Below are 18,329 nucleotides of genomic sequence, written 5' to 3'. Positions count from 1 at the left end.
AGCTTAGCATCAATTATCCTCACTGCCAACAGCCTTTGTTTCATCTCCTCTTTCTGCTTTATGCCATTTCTTTATTCACGATAGCTCAACATCATATAAACAATAAACCTCAAACAGATTAAACGAACAGAAAAAAAATCAGTGGAGTAGCTGAGACTTGCTTTGAAGTGAGTGTTTTATAAAACCGTGTATGACAGACTCCTTGCTGCCTAGCAAAGGCTTGAAGAAAATGTTCATTTAGATAAGAAAAAAACCCAAACATATCCTGCGTTTTCTCTCTTCAGCTCAGAGCATGTAAACCCAGGTCAGCTCGGAGGCTGACAGGATCTGATTTACAGGATGACGGAAGATCACAGCATGTTTGGCTTGTCCTATCTGTTATCGTTGCTCATGTCGGTGCCTGAACAGGAATCTTCCCAGTAAGGAGTTTGACTCCAGGCAGCAAAGGAAGAAGGCTTTGTCTCGATCTGTGTTTGACACAGAGACCAATAATAAAAAAATACAAGCTTTTCCACATTTTTATGGTCGCGGTGACACGACTGTTTACTCCTGAAATCTGAAAGCAAATGCTGTGGGAAGGTTTGCGTCTGATCTTACAGCTGATAAAGAAAAACCATGGAAATAAAGATATTTTTCTGTTAAACCAATAACCTGAGATGCAGACAGATCAGTCCCAGACCACCGAGACGTCATACCGGCTTCAATCTGTTTACCTTCATCACCAATAATCACCAATCATCACCAGCATTGTTTGGACCTTCCAAATGGAAGCACCAAAGCCGTGTTGAATATTAACACGGTTTTAACTCATATATCTGTCTCGGGGTGTTTCCAAGGCTGCTGCTTAATCAGCAAACAGCTGATTTATTGAATAAGTCATGGCGTTATTGATCGTAGTCATGTGAGGTGGATGCGACCGCTGTGGAAATTGATGTGCGCCTGAAGTGGCAGTGTTGGTTTCACCGCTGGATAAGAGTGCCTGAAAACCCTGATGAAGGCCAAAGAGCACATCTGGGATGTAAACGCTGACGCAGGTGAAGGTGATGTATTATCTTCAGCTGTGTGTGTTTAACACACACTGTTATGACAGAGATAAATGGTCCAGACTGCCTTAAGATAACTGCATTTCAACAGGAACCTCTTTTCTGTCGACTTTTCGTTGATTTATGTTTACACAGAACACATATTCCAACCCTTGTAACGTACACAGGACCGTGGAAAGATTTTACAGCATGAAACACTACATATACACTATTCTCCTGCAGAAAATCCTTCTGTCTTGTTCACTTTGCACATGTAATGATTCATTTAAACTCACACTACAAGCACAAACATCACCGAGAAATTCACTGGAGCTGAAACTGGTTCAGAGTCCAGTCCTTGTACCTGATCATTATCACTCTCCTCCGATGATGAGGATCTTATTTATAGATCATCCAAGTATAAAAGAGCTTCTAACTCTAGCTTACCAGACAACTTAGTAAAGAAGAAGTTTTTAACTGGATCTTTAGGCTCTTTGTTACAAGCAGCGTCTTTGTAAAAAGCCAAAAAGATCTAGAGGTGGCAGAGACCTCATCAGAAATAGTTTCCATGGAAACGAGGTTCTCAAGAAGCCATAAAAGGTATGTCACATGACCCAATAAAGTACACTAAAGATCAGTGGATACAGGTCTGATGGAGGTATGGATCCTCTCCAAAACCAGGACCTTGATGGGTCGTGGAGGGATGCACTCTCCCGACTGGTTTCTAGGGAGTCCCTAGAACCCAGACTTAAAAAATATTGAGGGGACTTAAGACAATCCTTCAAGTATCCTGGAAAAATATTCCTGGAAGTCCTTTAAGGATCCCACAGAACTGTTCTTGGAAAGTATTTGAGTATCCTGGAGAACCGTTCCTGGAAAGTCCTTTAAGTTGCAGCTTTCTTCTCCACACGTCAGTGATGCTCCCGTAACTAGCCTAAAGCTAACTGTTTTTCACATAGACTGTATAATAAAGATGGACGGAGCCTCTGGTGGTTTAAAGTGACACCCATGTGGAATAAACCTGCAGTTCCCCCCTTGTCCACTAGAGGCTCCAAAACAGAGCAAATCCCCATAGACTCCCATGTTAAAAAGACCAGTGCAACAGCCTCATTACTGCTCATGAAACCTCGGTCTGACTGACTTTTATCCCAACTGCTTTACATTCGGCTACGAACTGCCTCTCTACTAAAGATCTTGGTCTAAGGAAGCCAATAGAACCACGTTGTCCGGCAAAAGTGGGGATCCAACCTTGATTTTCCCAAACTGGGTGCCCTCCTCTTCCTAACTGTGCCTTTACATCCTATTTATGGGCAACACACTTGACCCAAATCAATGGCTCATTAACAGGCAGGTGCAGAATCTGTTGGAGAACCTTTTCAATCTAGTGGGTTGTACCCATAGACCAGGGGTGTCAAACTGTAGTCCTGGAGGGCCGGTATCCTGCAGGTTTTTGTTGTCTCCATGCTCCAACACACATCTGACCGACACTTAAACAGGTTGACAAGAAGCTGCTGGATCCATTGATTTGAATCAGCTGTGTTGGTGGAGGGAAACAACAAAAACCTGCCGGATACCGGCCCTCCAGGACTGGGTTCTGACCCCCCTGCAATAGACTGTATATGAAAGATGGACGGAGCCGTCGGCGGTTAAAAGTGAAGCCTATGTAGAAGTGCATAAAACTGCAGTTCCCCCGTCATCCACTAGGGGAGCAAATCCCCATAGACTCCCATCTTAACAAGACCAACTTCACAGCAGAAATAAACATGTTTACAGCCTGGTTCAAAAATCCATTTTTGGTTTAATAGGTCAGGTTTACCTTCATGACTGTGGGGGGGAGTGAATGTTTTTCTAACTCGCCCGTTTAAAAGTAATTTAATCTCAAAGTTCGGCATATTTAGGGGTGTTTCCTTTTGACTGACAGGTACCCGATCTCCCGCTTCAAGTCAGAAGACCGTAGAACAACCGCGGTTTTTAAGCAGGTTAACAACGTGACTTAGCTTTAGCCTGCTGGTTAGTTCCTGTTATTTTTGGGTTAGCTCATTTAGTTCTTAGTTACAGGCAGCTCGGAGTTCACTAGATGTCAATCATCCACCATGACGCTCACAGCACCCCTCTCAGCTCCATCTCTTTGCCCATAATTGTATTTTCCGGGCGAGACGACATGCATGCCTCTGCCAAGATGGCGATGGTAGAAACCACCCACCGAGCTTCAATTCAGCTCTTCAGAAACCTATGGGTGACATCACAGAGGCTCCGTCCAGCTTTTTATATACAGTCTATGGTTTTTCATTGGGTCATTGGGTTTTGTTTTTAACAGCGTTGATCGTCACTATGGCAGCATAACAGTAGATTCTGCTAAAACACACCAACCTTGCTGGTACAGAACTGGATGTTTACTTGGTTTCAGTAAACATTAATTTTTAGTGACAGTAAATGCAGCTTATAAAGCCTTCCCACCGGCTTTTAGTCCAGCTTTACCACCACTGATGGGGACTATGACAGCTGCTGAAACCATGTAAACATACAGTTCCATCAAAGGAGAACCAGATGCGACTGTTTGTGTTATTATATGTGAACTTATTGGACAACAGCAGTTGGAATCATATTCCAACAAGTCATCTCCACAAAGTGAATTTGTTCTGCTAATGCACTAAACCAGCTGAAGTGCTGTGGAGGCTTTTTGATCCTCGATGGCTACCGTTGTTGCAACAGGTGTTCTGAAAGGTGAGGCGCTGGGATGCATTATTAGTTATACAGTTTTAATGCAGCAGTGCAGACTTAAATTACTTTTTTTCCCATTCATTATGTTGGAAACTATAACCTGAAGCAGCATGATGTGGGACTCTATCAAAACTGTCTCAGTCTGGATTTATAAGAGAAAAAGTCAATGCTGAGTGCAGCGACTTCCCATCATGCACCCAGAGTTCAATGTGCATTTAGATGAAGAATGGTCATTTTAAATAACAAAATGTTTTAATTTGAGTTGTTTTTAAGACAAAATGACAAATATCAAGTAAATAAATAATATGTGAAAAAAATCATTATTTGACCCTGCAGGTATCATCCATGAAGAAGCTCATTCAGAATGAAAAGGTAGAGGTGTGCAGACAACGACATGAACTGGTGTCGACCCACTCTCAGTGGCCCATGACTGAATCATTTCACTCCTGTTAAGCAATCCAGGCCTTACAGGCATGTCAGTGAGCACATGCAGGTAGTCGTGTCAGCGTGCGCACGAAGCTTTTGTCCTCAGCTGTGACTTTTATCCTGGTTCATCTGCTGGGTTCCACAGGCAGCTGTGTCGGCGTCAAACTCAGCAGGTGAATTACTGTAAAAACAGCTCGGTGACTTCTGTGGATTCATTTAAAACATGCTTTTTAGAGATTTACTTTGTTTTTTTATAATCAGGCTGCAGATTTATACTTTAAAGACACATTACGTAACTTTCTGACCTTAAAACTACGCGCCCCGGACGTGTTCTATGACACAGTGACATCTATATGTGCATTTGTAGAGTCGCTGCTGCCCAGCTGCGTGACGTTTGGCTTCATGGTATAATAAGGAACTGGCTGTTTTGAACATGCAATGCCGCTGATTCAGCAAAGAAATGCAAGAAGATTAAAAGAGAGAAAGAGACAAAGTGAGTCATCGTAAGATTGTCTTTTGCTGGCTGGAGAGAGATAGGGTGCAAGGTGGATGCCAAATTAGCCGTCGATAGGGGGCATGTGACGGGGAACAAGGCAAAAGTTCTGTAGTATGTCTTTAAATGCAATGTTAATGCAAGGTAACCGATTTGATGACATGGTAACTTGACAAATTTTTTTTTACACAGCAGCTTTGCATACATATGATTTATTTTTTCAGCTGATAAAATGACACAGAAAGGTGATGACAGCTGTCAGAAGACGACAGAAAGCCATGTGCTGGTAAAAAAAAGAGGCTCTCCATTCTATAATAAGCTTCTGTCTCAGTAGAAGTACCGTGTGAATCAACATATTGGGGTAAAGGAGTTGCTGCCACCTACATTTCTTTCTACAAGCAAAACCTCTGGATTTCAGGGCAATTCCAAAGCATGTGCTCAACAGCAGCCTGGAGCGTGGGTAAGTGTTCAAATTAAGGTCAATCCAAGTTTATGGCTTCTTTTCATGATAACAATATTTTGTGCCAAACATTAAATCTTTGTTTTGGTCCCAGAATAAATGACGGGGTCATTAAAATCCTGCTACATAACATTATCATATAATAGTTACCTTAAGTCATAAAATAAAGTGTTTCTGTGCTTTTTTCTGGCTTCAGTGGGAGGAAAAAGCATTGGCGTGTTTCTGTGCTTTGGGGGCGTGGCCTCGGTGGAAGGAACGAGCACGGCATGCTCTGTTCTTTGGGGGCGTGGCTTTGGTGGGAGGAACAAGCATGGCATGTTTCTGTGCTTTGGGGGCGTGGCTTTGGTAGGAGGAACAAGCATGGCATGTTTCTGTGCTTTGGGGGCGTGGCTTTGGTAGGAGGAACAAGCATGGCATGTTTCTTTGCTTTGGGGCGTGGCTTTGGTGGGAGGAACAAGCATGGCATGTTTCTGTGCTTTGGGGGCGTGGCTTTGGTAGGAGGAACAAGCATGGCATGTTTCTGTGCTTTGGGGGCGTGGCTTTGGTAGGAGGAACAAGCACGGCATGTTTCTGTTCTTTGGGGGCGTGGCTTCAGTGGGAGGAACAAGCATGTCATGTTTCTGTGCTTTGGGGGCGTGGCTTCAGTGGGAGGAACAAGCATGTCATGTTTCTGTGCTTTGGGGGCGTGGCTTTGGTGGGAGGAAAAAGCATGGCGTGTTTCTGTGCTTTGGGGGCGTGGCTTTGGTGGGAGGAAAGAGCATGGCGTGTTTCTGTGCTTTTGGGGCGTCGCTTCAGTGGGAAGTCTCCTGGATCTCCTAACTTGTCTTTATGGCATTTCTTTATGAAATCTATATGGTAGCTCCTGCACTTAGAAAGAGTTGGGTCAGGTAACTTTAGGTATCCAACAAATCACCAGCAAAAGAATCGTTTCATGGGTAAAAAATACACAAAATAATCAAACTGAAATAAGAGAAAACTACTAAAAAAATAGGATTTGTGTCTGTCTATTCTGCTGTGCAGAATGAGGAATGAATCCTACATATTTCCTCTAAAAGGCTGCAGAACTTCTTTGTGGAAACACCATTCTATAAATGCATTTCTTTTCAACTTACGCGGAGAAGTTAGAAAACCAGGAAAAACCTTTGGCTAGGCTTTGACTTCCAGCTGTCCTTTATCAGGCTGACCGCTGTTTGACAAATGAACATTACTGGAACAGTGGAAATAAATATAGTTTCTTCTACAGATCACTGCACACCAACGACAGAAAGGCATCAACCTCATGCTGAGATTGTCATGTTTGACCAGTGAAACCATCCATCTAAGAAGTTGGATTAAGGATCAGCAAATGCAGCTGAATGCGTCACGTTGCGCTGAAAACCCAACAAACCTACAACATATTTAATTCCAGGTCGAACGTAAGTGAAACATTAACATCATTTCACCCAGCTAATGGTACTGTGAGAGCGAAAGCCTCGTGCTCGGACTCAGGTTTCCCAACAGAGGTGAACTACTATGAGCCCCTGAGCAAAGTCATTAACCTCCCTTAAACGGTTCCTATGCTCAAAACATGGCAGCACACATAGCAAAGCTATTAGAGAACGTTTAAATGGATCAATAAAGTAAAGATGAAATTAAATTAATGAAATTACATGAAATGAAATGAAGGAAAAATACTTTATAACTTTATTAATCCGCAAAGGGAAATTCAATATTGTAGTAGATAATTAACTTGAGGAGGTCATGTTCTGGAGGCTGATGGCAGTAATGATCTTCTGTATCTTTCAGTCTTACAGCGGACCTGAAGAAGCCTCTCATTGAACACACTTTGTTGTGTCATCACTGTGTTGTGGAGAGGGTGTGAAGAATCCTCCATCATCTTCATCAGCTTGTGCAGCATTCTTCTTTGGACAATCAGCTCCAGAGTTACTCCCAGCACAGAACCAGCGTCCTTGATCAGTTTGTTGATTGTGTACGGCACCCAACTGTCCAGGTTTTGCTCTTTGCTCTTATAGTTACGGGTAGTCTAGCCATCCAATACTTATATATCAATGGGGACGTCACCTGATGCACTGAGAAGTACCTTGGTCCATTCTATTAATGTATAAATATATGACAATATTGCCGCTTCTAACTTATTTCTCCTTTTTTTCCCGCAGGTCTTCCTGAATAAGTGCAGATGTACATGTTGCTGTCTTTCCTATCCCCTCCACCCCAACCAGTCGAAGCAGATGACTGCCCTTCCTGAGCTGGAGGTTTTCTTCCTGTTAAAAGTGAGTTTTTTCCTTCCCACTGTCGCCTTGTGCATGCTCAGGATGGAGGATTGGATCGAAGTCATGATTCGATGCAATCATTTGGATTCTATGATTGGCTATGTATGAATTGGCTTGAAATGATGTGTCTGTAAAGTGCCGTGTGACAACATTGTTATGAAGTGGCGCTATACAGATAAAGCTGAATTGAACTGATTCTCTTCAAGTCTCTGGTTCTGATGCTACTACCCCAGCAGATGCTGCAAAGCTGACTGCACTCTCCACAACAGACTCATATGAAATTATGCAACAAATTATGCAACTTATATGCAACATCTTGTTGCAGACATTAAACGATCTCAGCTTCCTTAAGAAGTACAGTCTGCTCTGACCTTTCTTATAAATGTATTCAGAGTTGCATTTCCAGTCCAGTTTGTTGTCCAGCTGAACTCCAAGGTACTTATACTTGTATAATTATACTTATATAATCATCAAGATGATGATTATTATAACTTCATACAAAGCTTGAGGTTATCCTGCAGACAGTGAAATGCGTTGATACATTTCATCCTTTCACTGCACATCTTTTACATCCTGCTTTACAGGCTGGTGAACCGTCATTTTTTCATTGGAACGAGGAAGACCTGATTTGTTTCCTCAAAGTAACGACTGCTCTCTAAATTTATCCTTCCTGACATATGGAAACAACTACCTCCGTTTCATATGTTCACACATATCGCCGTCCTCATCTTTTCATGCATCTTTTACGTTGCCATTGTTGATTAATCAGTTCATCCACTAGTGGGCGGTGCTGAGTTCAGAGTTCACTTCCACATTTTGACATCGGTTGATAGCCGTAATGCACTGCTAAAGGATAGTTTTCAACCATCAAAAAAAGACTAAAAAAAAAAAAAAAAAACCAAAAAAAAAAAACAGAAGAAGAATAAGAATAAAACCATAAAGTTTTTTTTTTTGTTTTTGTCTGTAATCAACTGTATCTTCAGCTGCTTTTTTTTTGGTAGTTTTTAGTCATTTTCTTCCTGTTCCTCTTCTTCTCTGGTTTTTCCTTTCACTGGTTGTGTGTCAGCTATACAACTCAACACTGACCTTGGTGGTCCTGGTGGCATTGCTCTGTTTTCTTTGTTAAGTGATGGATAGCTAAGCCCCTTGAAAACAACAACAACAACCAGAATACTTTATTCATCCCAGAGGGGAAATTCAAAAAGGACCAAATTGCGTGCGTAAGAAGCACGGGAAACAGACAAAACCATCCTTTAATGGGCCTTAAAACCACCTTTTAGCAGCGCAGAGAAAAAAGCAACACAAGCAGGAACATGCGGACATTTTTTTATTTTGCTTTCAATGTGCAGGCTGCACTGATCTGATATGAAAGGACATAATCCTGCATGAAGAGGAGACGATTTTGAGGTATTTTTACAACTAATTGATCACTGTGTTTAATGCTGCAATTAACTGTGAAATCAAGTTATTGTGATGTCTTCACTTTCTACTTGTTCTAGCTTGGTGCTCCTTACATTCCCCCCATTTCACAATATTCCACCCAAAGCGACATCCATGTCTCTTTCCTAAATCCACAGTATATGGGTTTAGGAAAATTTAGGCGTTTGTTTAAATCACAAAATAATTTTTCAGGACTAGCTCAGGAGGATCTTTCACTTCGAACTGCTTGTCTGATTTCTTCATACAGACTGAAGACACAGAGCTGCAACTGAATATGACGATAAATAAAGTATCCGACACGTACGTTTATTTTTTATCATGCAGATGTTTCAGTTAACTCAAAATATTTCCCTAAAATGCTAAAACTACTCATTTGAAATAAAGTAGCAACAATAAAGTGTATGCCATCATCACTGAGCAGACTGAACAAAGAGGTGCACTCGTCGTCTGAAACATTAGCGGAGCAGCAAAGGAAGCTCAGCATCTGAATTCAGTGCAGGGACCGTGTACGGTGAAGTGGGTTAAGTCGCTGTTGCATGCTGGTGGGCCGCTCACAGCGTGTTTAGTGTGTGTCAGGCCTTTACAGAGCAGATTGAATGGAAGTGGGTGGTGGGCTCCCGGAGAGGAAGAATATAGATTAAAAAAAAAGAAGAAAATATATCCACAGCTGTGTGTGAAAGTGATAAAAGACTGTTTGATTGTCAGTGAGAAGAAAAGAAAAAGCTGCAGTGTTTTCTCTTCTTACCTCTGAATGCTCCTCAGCACGTGCCACCTCCTCCTGCAGGAGGTTCTGCACCGTCTGCAGGCTGCGCTTCTGGCTGCCACCCTCTGTAACGACAGACAAACATCACTGATGCATGCAGCGTGATGAAGATGAACTGTGACTTCACTCATGCTGGAGGAGGAATCCAGAAACCAAGAAAGCCGCAGCAGAGAAAATCATTTTCCAAATCACTAAGAGGCTTGGTGGTATGCGCTGATGAGAAGACGCCGGTGACGCGCGGACAGTTTCTGGCTACAGAAACGGAGAAACAGGCTGTAAATATTCAACTCTGAGCTATTTTGGGAGACTGGTTCCAGTCTGGTTTGACCACAAGACCGTGAAGATCCATGCTGGAGCCTCATTTTTGCCATCTCCTTGTCTTATTTTCCTTCCTTTTGTAAAATAATAAATCAGAAAAAAAGCTTTTTGGCTCTCATTACAGCAACATATTTAAATGATTAACGTCCATGTCAACATCGTTAAAAACACAGGAACCTTTGAACAAATGGAGAATCGGAAATGCCCAGAAAACCATCTCACTCTACTGCCGATGATTCAAACCAGCTCACATCAGCCGTCAGGAACAAGCAAGCAGCGACATGACAGCTGACATGATGGCGTCGCAACGCCACCATACATGCAAATGGATGCTGAATTTCCCTGATCCAACAGGTCCGTCCGGCCTTTAATCACAGAGCTCCGCCGTGGAGGGAAAGTAAAAGTTGTCGATGTCATGTGGGGTGGAAGGCAGAGGTGGGAGAGATTAACTTGTTTACAACTTGTGAGGATTAAGGATGCAGCCTGCTGATGATAAAACACGGCTGTTCAGACAGTTTATGTGTGTAAAAATGATCTTGTGGGTGACTGAAGGGATTCACATTCGCTTGCTCCTATTGAGTCACTTCAGTGAGTTCTTCGCACCCTGCGTCTCTCTGACAAAGCTCCAGCACCCCCCGACCCTGAACCGGATTGAGCTGGTATAAATAACAGATGGATGGATGCGAGTGGTTAGTTTGAAATACTGGCATCCTAAAAGGAATGAGTTTGCTGCTGTGCAGTTTAAGCTGGAAAAACTGAAGTAAAATACGATAATAATTGCTTGTTAAATCGGAGGATGGAGAGATTCACCGAGCTGAATCAGATGTGTGTGATGCGCCTGCAAGTATTTAATGTCTGCATTGGTAAAAATCGTTCTTTCCTTGATTATTAAAAAGTATATCAACTTTGCAACTGCGTTTTCGAGGTGCCTTGACCACATCGTCTCTATCTTTTGGTGTGTTGTTATAAAACATTCAGGAGGCGAGTGGCAGGTTAGTAAACAGCAAACACGGAAGGAAACGATAGAGGCCATAAAGAAATCCAATCCAATCCACGTTATTTATATAACACATCTTATAAACGTCAACAGTTTCCAAAGTGCTGCACAAGTGAAGGAAAAACAATGTTACAAAACTAAAATGCAAACTATACTAAAATAACAATAAATACAAATAAATCTAAAAATCAATAATACATAGGCAATATAGAATTTCATAAATTGAATTAAAATATAATTTAAAAAAGACACAAGGACCACACAACTCACGCAGTGTTACTCATACCTGGGATTACTTTACTCATAATTAGGATTACTTTACTCATACCTGGGAATAATTTACTCATACCTGGGATTACTTTACTCATACCTAGGATTACTTTAGTCATTCCTGGGATTACTTTACTCATTCCTGGGATTACTTTACTCCATCCTGGGATTACTTTACTCATACCTAGGATTACTTTACGTATTCCTGGGATTACTTTAGTCATTCCTGGGATTACTTTACTCGATCCTGGGATTACTTTAGTCATTTCTGGGATTACTTTACTCATTCCTGGGATTACTTTACTCCATCCTGGGATTACTTTACTCATACCTAGGATTACTTTACGTATTCCTGGGATTACTTTAGTCATTTCTGGGATTACTTTACTCATTCCTGGGATTACTTTACTCCATCCTGGGATTACTTTACTCCATCCTGGGATTACTTTACTCATACCTAGGATTACTTTACGTATTCCTGGGATTACTTTACTCATTCCTGGGATTACTTTACTCATTCCTGGGATTACTTTACTCCATCCTGGGATTACTTTACTCATTCCTGGGATTACTTTACTCATTCCTGGGATTACTTTACTCATTCCTGGGATTACTTTACTCCATCCTGGGATTACTTTACTCATACCTAGGATTACTTTACGTATTCCTGGGATTACTTTACTCATTCCTGGGATTACTTTACTCCATCCTGGGATTACTTTACTCATTCCTGGGATTACTTTACATCCTAGAGGAATTGGGCTGCTATTCTCTGGCTTTCACTGAAAGTAATGTGCTTCTATTCCAGGAGGAGAAAACATTTCCATGTTCTACGGTGTTCCAGGTGGATTAACTCTGACACAGTAACACGTGTTGATTCTGACATGTCTGAAGTGATCTGACATGTGTCTGCTTCCTGTAAAGATCCAGATTAAACATATGGCCCTAGAGTTGCGATGAAGGAAAAAAAGTGTCCGACTCAGTGTCTGGTGGGCGTTAGTGGCCCGTTGTGCAGCAGGTCACAGCTGAACCAATCAGTCAGTTGGTAAATATGATGCTAGTTAAAACCAGTCTCCCTCTGGATCTGGTCTGACCTCTTTTTTTATTCCCAGATCTCACAAGTTAATCCAGCGAGTTAAATGTTATAATTATAGAAGGGAGGGATGCACCAGAAAACGAGGGAATGCATAAATCCTCTTAGCTTTGAAGACATTAAGAAATATCGGCACTTAAAGAAATTAACGGAGATATCGACTTCTGAAAACAAGTAATGATTTTAAAAGACAAGTAGTAATTTTGAGTCACAACTCGCGGGGCTAATTTAGATGTTTTAAAGCCATTAGTGCATGATTATTAAAATGACACTCACTAGCAGTCACAGCTGATCAGAAAGACATCACAGAGACAGAGTTTGCCTAGGGACTGAAACACTGCTAACACACCAGTTTAAAAAGCAATCAAACCAGAAAGTGGGCTTCAGGCACATTCACTGAACATCTATGTTTATTTTAAATCTGTGAATGTTATGATTGCAGCTGTTTTTATTTGTGCCTCTGTGGCGGAGGATGCTGAATGCTCAGTGAAACAATCAGATTAACGTTTTATTGCTTTGATTCAAAGATTTTCAGCTCCATCTCTCCATGTTCAATACAAACTCGCTCTGCTGTTGTAGCTTTTGGCGTTACGGCGGTCCCTCTCCAGCTGCTCCAGGAGGCGGATGTAAAAGCTGGGGTTACGTCATGTTAAACTTTTCCACAGCTTGAGAGTTTTTGATGTCGTATTGTTTAGACTGGAGCTCTTTCTTTCCGTTCGGTCTTACTCGACCACTGAAGATTGTGAGACTTCTAAGACGAGTGAAACTGGATGAACGACATTTAAACATCACATTTACAAACAACAACAACTATTCTTGCTCTACAATTAAAGTTAGCTGATAAGATGATCTGGCAGAGAATTCACAGCCACAGGTATTGATCAGGGCATCTTATCTGGTGATCAGTTATTCTGTTTTTAATGTTAGTCAGACATCTGTGCATTAATGTGATTAATATGATCCATCTGATAGAAACTGATTTTAATAACTGATAATCCAGACTGGAATATAAAATACTAATCTGGTTATGTTTCTTATCTGTGGTTTTCAGGCTGCAGGACATTGTGTATGTGATCTGTTATATTGAATGAATTATTTTAATTCTCTACTCACAACATTGCTCTAATATGAGAAAAGCAATTCTGAAAAATAAGACTATCCAAGACTCCTAAGATATGTAAAAGAACCTTTAAATCAATCCTAAAACACGCAGGGAGTCAATGCAGCAATTTTAAAATCGGTGTAATATGTGTGGCTCAAAGACCCCTATGATGACAATAACCATGGGCAGAAATGGCACCCCAGGCCACCCCTCTGGAGCCAGGCCTGGGGGTGGGGTAGAGAGCGAGTGTCTGGTGGCCGGGCCTTCGCCTGTGGGGCCTGGTCGGGTTCAATCCGAAAGGGTTACATGGGCCCCACCTCCCATGGGCTCACCATCTGCGGGAGGAGCCGTAGGGGTCGGCAGCAGAAAGAGGCGGTGACCCTGGCGGCCGATCCCCGGCTGCAGAAGCTGGCTCTGGGGACGTGGAATGTCACCTCCTCTCTGGTGGGGAAGGAGCCTGAGCTTGTGCACGAGGTTGAGCAGTTCCAGCTAGATATAGTTGGACTCACCTCGACGCATGGCTTGGGCTCTGGAACCAGTACCCTCGAGAGGGGCTGGACCTTCTTCCACTCTGGAGTTGCTCACAGTGAGAGGCACTGAGCAGGTGTGGGCATTCTCATCAGCCCCCAGCTTGGTGCCTGCACGTTGGGGTTTACTCCGGTGGACAAAAGGGTAGTTTCCCTCCGCCTCCGGGTGGGGGGGCGGGTCCTGACTGTTGTCTGTGCTTATGCACCGAACAGCAGTTCAGAGTACCCACCCTTTCTGGAGTCCTTAGAGGAAGTGCTGGAGGGTGCTCCTTCTGGGGGCTCCATTGTTTTGCTGGGGGACTTCAATGCTTATGTCGGCAATGACATTGAGACCTGCAGGGGACTGATTGAGGGGCATTAGTTTCCAGTGGGGGTTGGACTCCGCCGAGGCTGCCCTTTTATCGCCGATTCTGTTCATAACTTATATGGACAGAATTTCTAGGTGCAGTCGAGGAGTTTAGGGGATCCGGCTTGGTGGCCTCAGGATTGGGTCCCTGCTTTTTGCGGATGACGTGGTCCTGTTGGCTTCATCTGGTCGTGATCTCCAGCTCTCACTTGAGCGATTCGTGGTCGAGTGTGAAGTTGCTGGGATGAGAATCAGCACCTCCAAATCTGAGACCATGGTCCTCAGCCGGAATAGGGTGGATTGCCCTCTCCGGGTCGGGAGTGAGGTCCTGTCTCAAGTGGAGGAGCTTAAATATCTCGGGGTCTTGTTCACGAGTGAGGGAAGGAGGAGCGTGAGATCGACGGACGGATTGGTGCGGCGTCTGCAGTAATTCGGACTCTGTGCCGGTCTGTCGCGGTGAAGAAGGAGCTGAGCCAGAAGGCGAAGCTCTCAATTTACCAGTCGATCTACGTTCCTACCCTCACCTATGGTCATGAGCTGTGGGTCGTGACCGAAAGAACGAGATCTCGTATACAGGCGGCTGAAATGAGTTTCCTCCGCAGGGTGGCCGGGCTCACCCTTAGAGATGGGGTGAGGTGCTTGGTCATCCAAGAGGGGCTCAGAGTAGAGCCGCTGCTCCTCCGCATCGAGAGGAACCAGTTGAGGTGGATCGGGCATCTGGTCAGGATGCCTCCTGGACCTCCCTAGTGAGGTGTTCCAGGCATGTCCCTCTGGGAGGAGACCCCGGGGAAGACCCAGGACACGCTGGAGGGATTATATCTCTCGGCTAGCCTGGGAACGCCTCGGGATCCCCCCCGCAGAGCTGGCAAATGTGGCTGGGGAGAGGGAAGTCTGGGCTTCCCTGCTTAGGCTGCTGCCCCCGCGACCTGACCGTAGATAAGTGGCAGAAGATGGATGGATGGATGGATGAACTGAAGCTTTGCAAGTTTCTTTACAAAGCTTCTTAAAATCCCACTTTAAAAGCTCGGATTGGTGTCTGGAGGTGTTGCTGGTGCCCACCTGAATGACAATCCTTTTTACCTGTGGGTGAGTCTCCCAGATGTTTGCAAATTTCTCAGCTATGTCTGCAACAGTGTGATTATGGTCATGAAGTGAAATTGATGGAACAAGTGGGGAACTTAATACCCCTGATAGACTGGCCAGTGTGTTCTTACTGAATGTGTTACATCTCTCGGTTTTGTTTTGTTGTAACTCAAATTATGCCTTTGAATGTTATGTTTATTGTTCTTTTTTATCCAATATTGATTTAACTGACTCTTCGTACTTTTTAATCCGCTGCACTTGAATTGATGAGGAATACTTTATGTTTCTCTCAGCATGTAAATGACAGTCAAGTGTTGAATGTTAAAATGTTCAGTGCGACAAAATTCAGCCAAAAGTTTCAGATAATAACTAAAGGTTTTTTCAATTAAATTTTCCCATGGAACGAACTTTTCCACTGGATGCTTATTTATTCTCCGGTTTCAGAAGCAAACAGAGAAGAGTGAAGGAAAAACAGAGAGCCTTGAACTCCTGGCTGCTGGAGTTCAAGGCTCCTCCAGCTGAATTGCAGCTGCATACTTATTTAGATTCAGTGTAACTTTAACCAGCAGAACAGAGAATGTTTTCTTTTTATTCTACTGCAAACACAATTTGCATAAAGTGTATAAGAATGACACTTTCTCTACAGAATCAAAGTGGTTAGTAGTTCTGTAGCCTTCAGAAGAAAAAACTGCTGTTTGTTTAGAGACTGACACCGACCAAACAAGCCTCAAGGTGAATTAAACATCCAATAGACTCACTTCAGTATGAACATGAGTAGAACATGCTTATTAACCTCTAAAACTCCCAATTCACATTATACATGTAAAAGTGTATGTAGATGCCAAAGCTTTTATTTCTAGTCAGCACGCACACATGATGTTTCCATGCAGACGTGATGTTTCAGCCTCAGCTGTCAGATTTTCTGGCTAAAATGATGTAAAATGAATGTTTGAATGTATTTTTCTTCTTTTCTGATCACTTTGTCTGCTCCTGATTGGACATTATCGTCAATTTTAGCTCTCTGATTGGTGGAAAGTTTGACAAGAAGTGATTATATCATAATTTCTAGGTGAAAATAAAGGTCTCTCAGCAACATAGTAGTGATATTGATCTTTTTTAGGATGAAAACGTGATAATTAATGGCGTTATCATGGATCATTGTGGATTTAACATATAGTCTCTCTGAATAAACACAACATTTAGTGGCTGGATTGTAAACCTCCTGCATTGAATATAAATGCCTGAAAAATGTCCATACATCACTTAAAGGGTAAGATATCCATCACTATTTACCCCCCAGAGTTACACACTATTGGTAGTTTTGGGAGGTAATAAGGAAACCCACCAACATGCTAAGGTAGTGTGTTTAACTGGAAATGTGGAACACCACTCTTATTTTGAAATGACAAAAAAGAACCAAACAAAGAAACAAGAAAAATTTCAAGACCAAAGTCTTCCCTATCCAAAACAAGCACAAAAGGGCAGAGACTGGCTGATAAATATGTAAGTAGTACAGCTCTGTCACACTCTCACAGCATGTCTTTATGTCCTGGGGATTACAGTCGCTAATCATTATGAACAAGCTTGACCCAGCTGACTGCAAAGTGTCTCTTTTCCCCTTGAAGAGATGATGTGACAGCCACGCCATCCCCAACGAGTCATACTAGGTTCAGCAGAGACCGGGGGGCAAATAAAGGTCATGGTAATGATTCTAATAAATCTAACCCCCGCAGGGGAATCTCCACTCCACCCCCAGTCTAGCTGGATATGTGTGTGCGGGGGGAAGACATGTGTGTTTTCCCAGTAAAGATGTTCCCTTCATTTTCTCTTCTACAGGAGGTCTTTGGTAATCTTTACAGGAGATAAATGAGCATTAAAAGTCTCTCTGGGCAGTAAAAACATTATCGCTTCCATAAACCTCAGCACGTTTGGCTTTCTATGAATAATCTATTACTCCACCTTCGTTGTGAGAAGGAGGCAGGCGTGCATTAAGCAATGGTCTTGTTCTTGACCCGATGCTGCAGATGCTGGGGGATGGGGCTGTAATGAAAGGTGACAGCCAGCCAAACAAATCTCAGAGCAGCTGTACGCGACCTATATTTTGGGAGTTGACAGGGGAAGTGGACCTGGAGGCGACTTTGTGCTGCACACAAAATGTGCTTCACAAGTGAATGGTGTCAGTGTTGGGAGTCACATTTTGTCTGGAAGCTGATATGAGACAATGAGGAGTGGAGGCCGGGCTATGAGACCTTAGCCTGAACAATGATCGCTACAAAAACAGCTTCGTTTACCGTCTGTGAGGCTTATAACCATTTTTGATCGATTCATTTCCTGTCAACCTGCCATCATGGCGGCCATCAGTAGAGTTTTTACAGGAAAACAGAGGATTTTTCTGGTATATTTGGTTCTCAGGTTCTTCCATTATCAAATCTAACAACTCGAATTTCAGATCGAAGTACATGCTATAAGTAATTATTTTACTCCTAAACTGGCGAATGCAAACTTCTCCTGACTTGTTGGAAGCGCTACAGTACATTTACCTCACTGATGCCATGTTGGTTTTTATATATTGATGAAGTAAATTAGGGATGCACTGATATCAGTATCGGTATCGGCTCTATACCAACCGTGTCTACTCGTACTTTATTGTGCATCTTAATTGACGTCCCACTCCCACACTGCATTACAATTAGCCGACATCTTTTCAACGATCAGAACTGATCAACAAACCAAAAATATCACTAAACATGAATAAATATAATTATTAATCAGTTGTTTTGGACAAAAATATTTTTAAAATTTATTTTAAAAATTTCTGGTAAAACTTTATAAAGATGGTACAACTCATATGTAGCTACTGCATAACTCATGATGAACCTATGTATTGATTAATGTCAGATCTATTACAATTTCCTGGTGATCACCATAAACTAATGTTAATCTGAATGTGGGTTTAGTTTCATGCAATGGACTGATTTTCATACAAAGCTGCTGTTCA

The 18,329-nt window shown here is 42.6% G+C and overlaps 1 protein-coding gene across 2 annotated transcripts in view; it reads right to left on the bottom strand.

The window, feature by feature from the left end:
• Positions 1 to 18,329, bottom strand: part of vps37d (VPS37D subunit of ESCRT-I) — a 68,741-nt gene that overhangs the window by 11,570 nt on the left and 38,842 nt on the right. For both annotated transcript variants that reach the window (XR_013771466.1, XM_079247205.1), the window contains exon 3: positions 9,578 to 9,660. Coding sequence is in view for 1 of the 2 variants with exons in the window: in XM_079247205.1 (XP_079103331.1) it covers positions 9,578 to 9,660 (83 nt within the window). In the remaining variant the exon portion in view is untranslated. The remainder of the gene's footprint in view (positions 1 to 9,577; positions 9,661 to 18,329) is intronic.

The sequence above is a fragment of the Telmatherina bonti genome (assembly GCF_933228915.1).
Source record: "Telmatherina bonti genome assembly, chromosome: 10".
NCBI lineage: Eukaryota > Metazoa > Chordata > Actinopteri > Atheriniformes > Telmatherinidae > Telmatherina > Telmatherina bonti.
The sequence above is the reverse complement of the archived record's forward strand: the minus strand, read 5'-3'. Positions and strand labels throughout refer to the sequence as shown.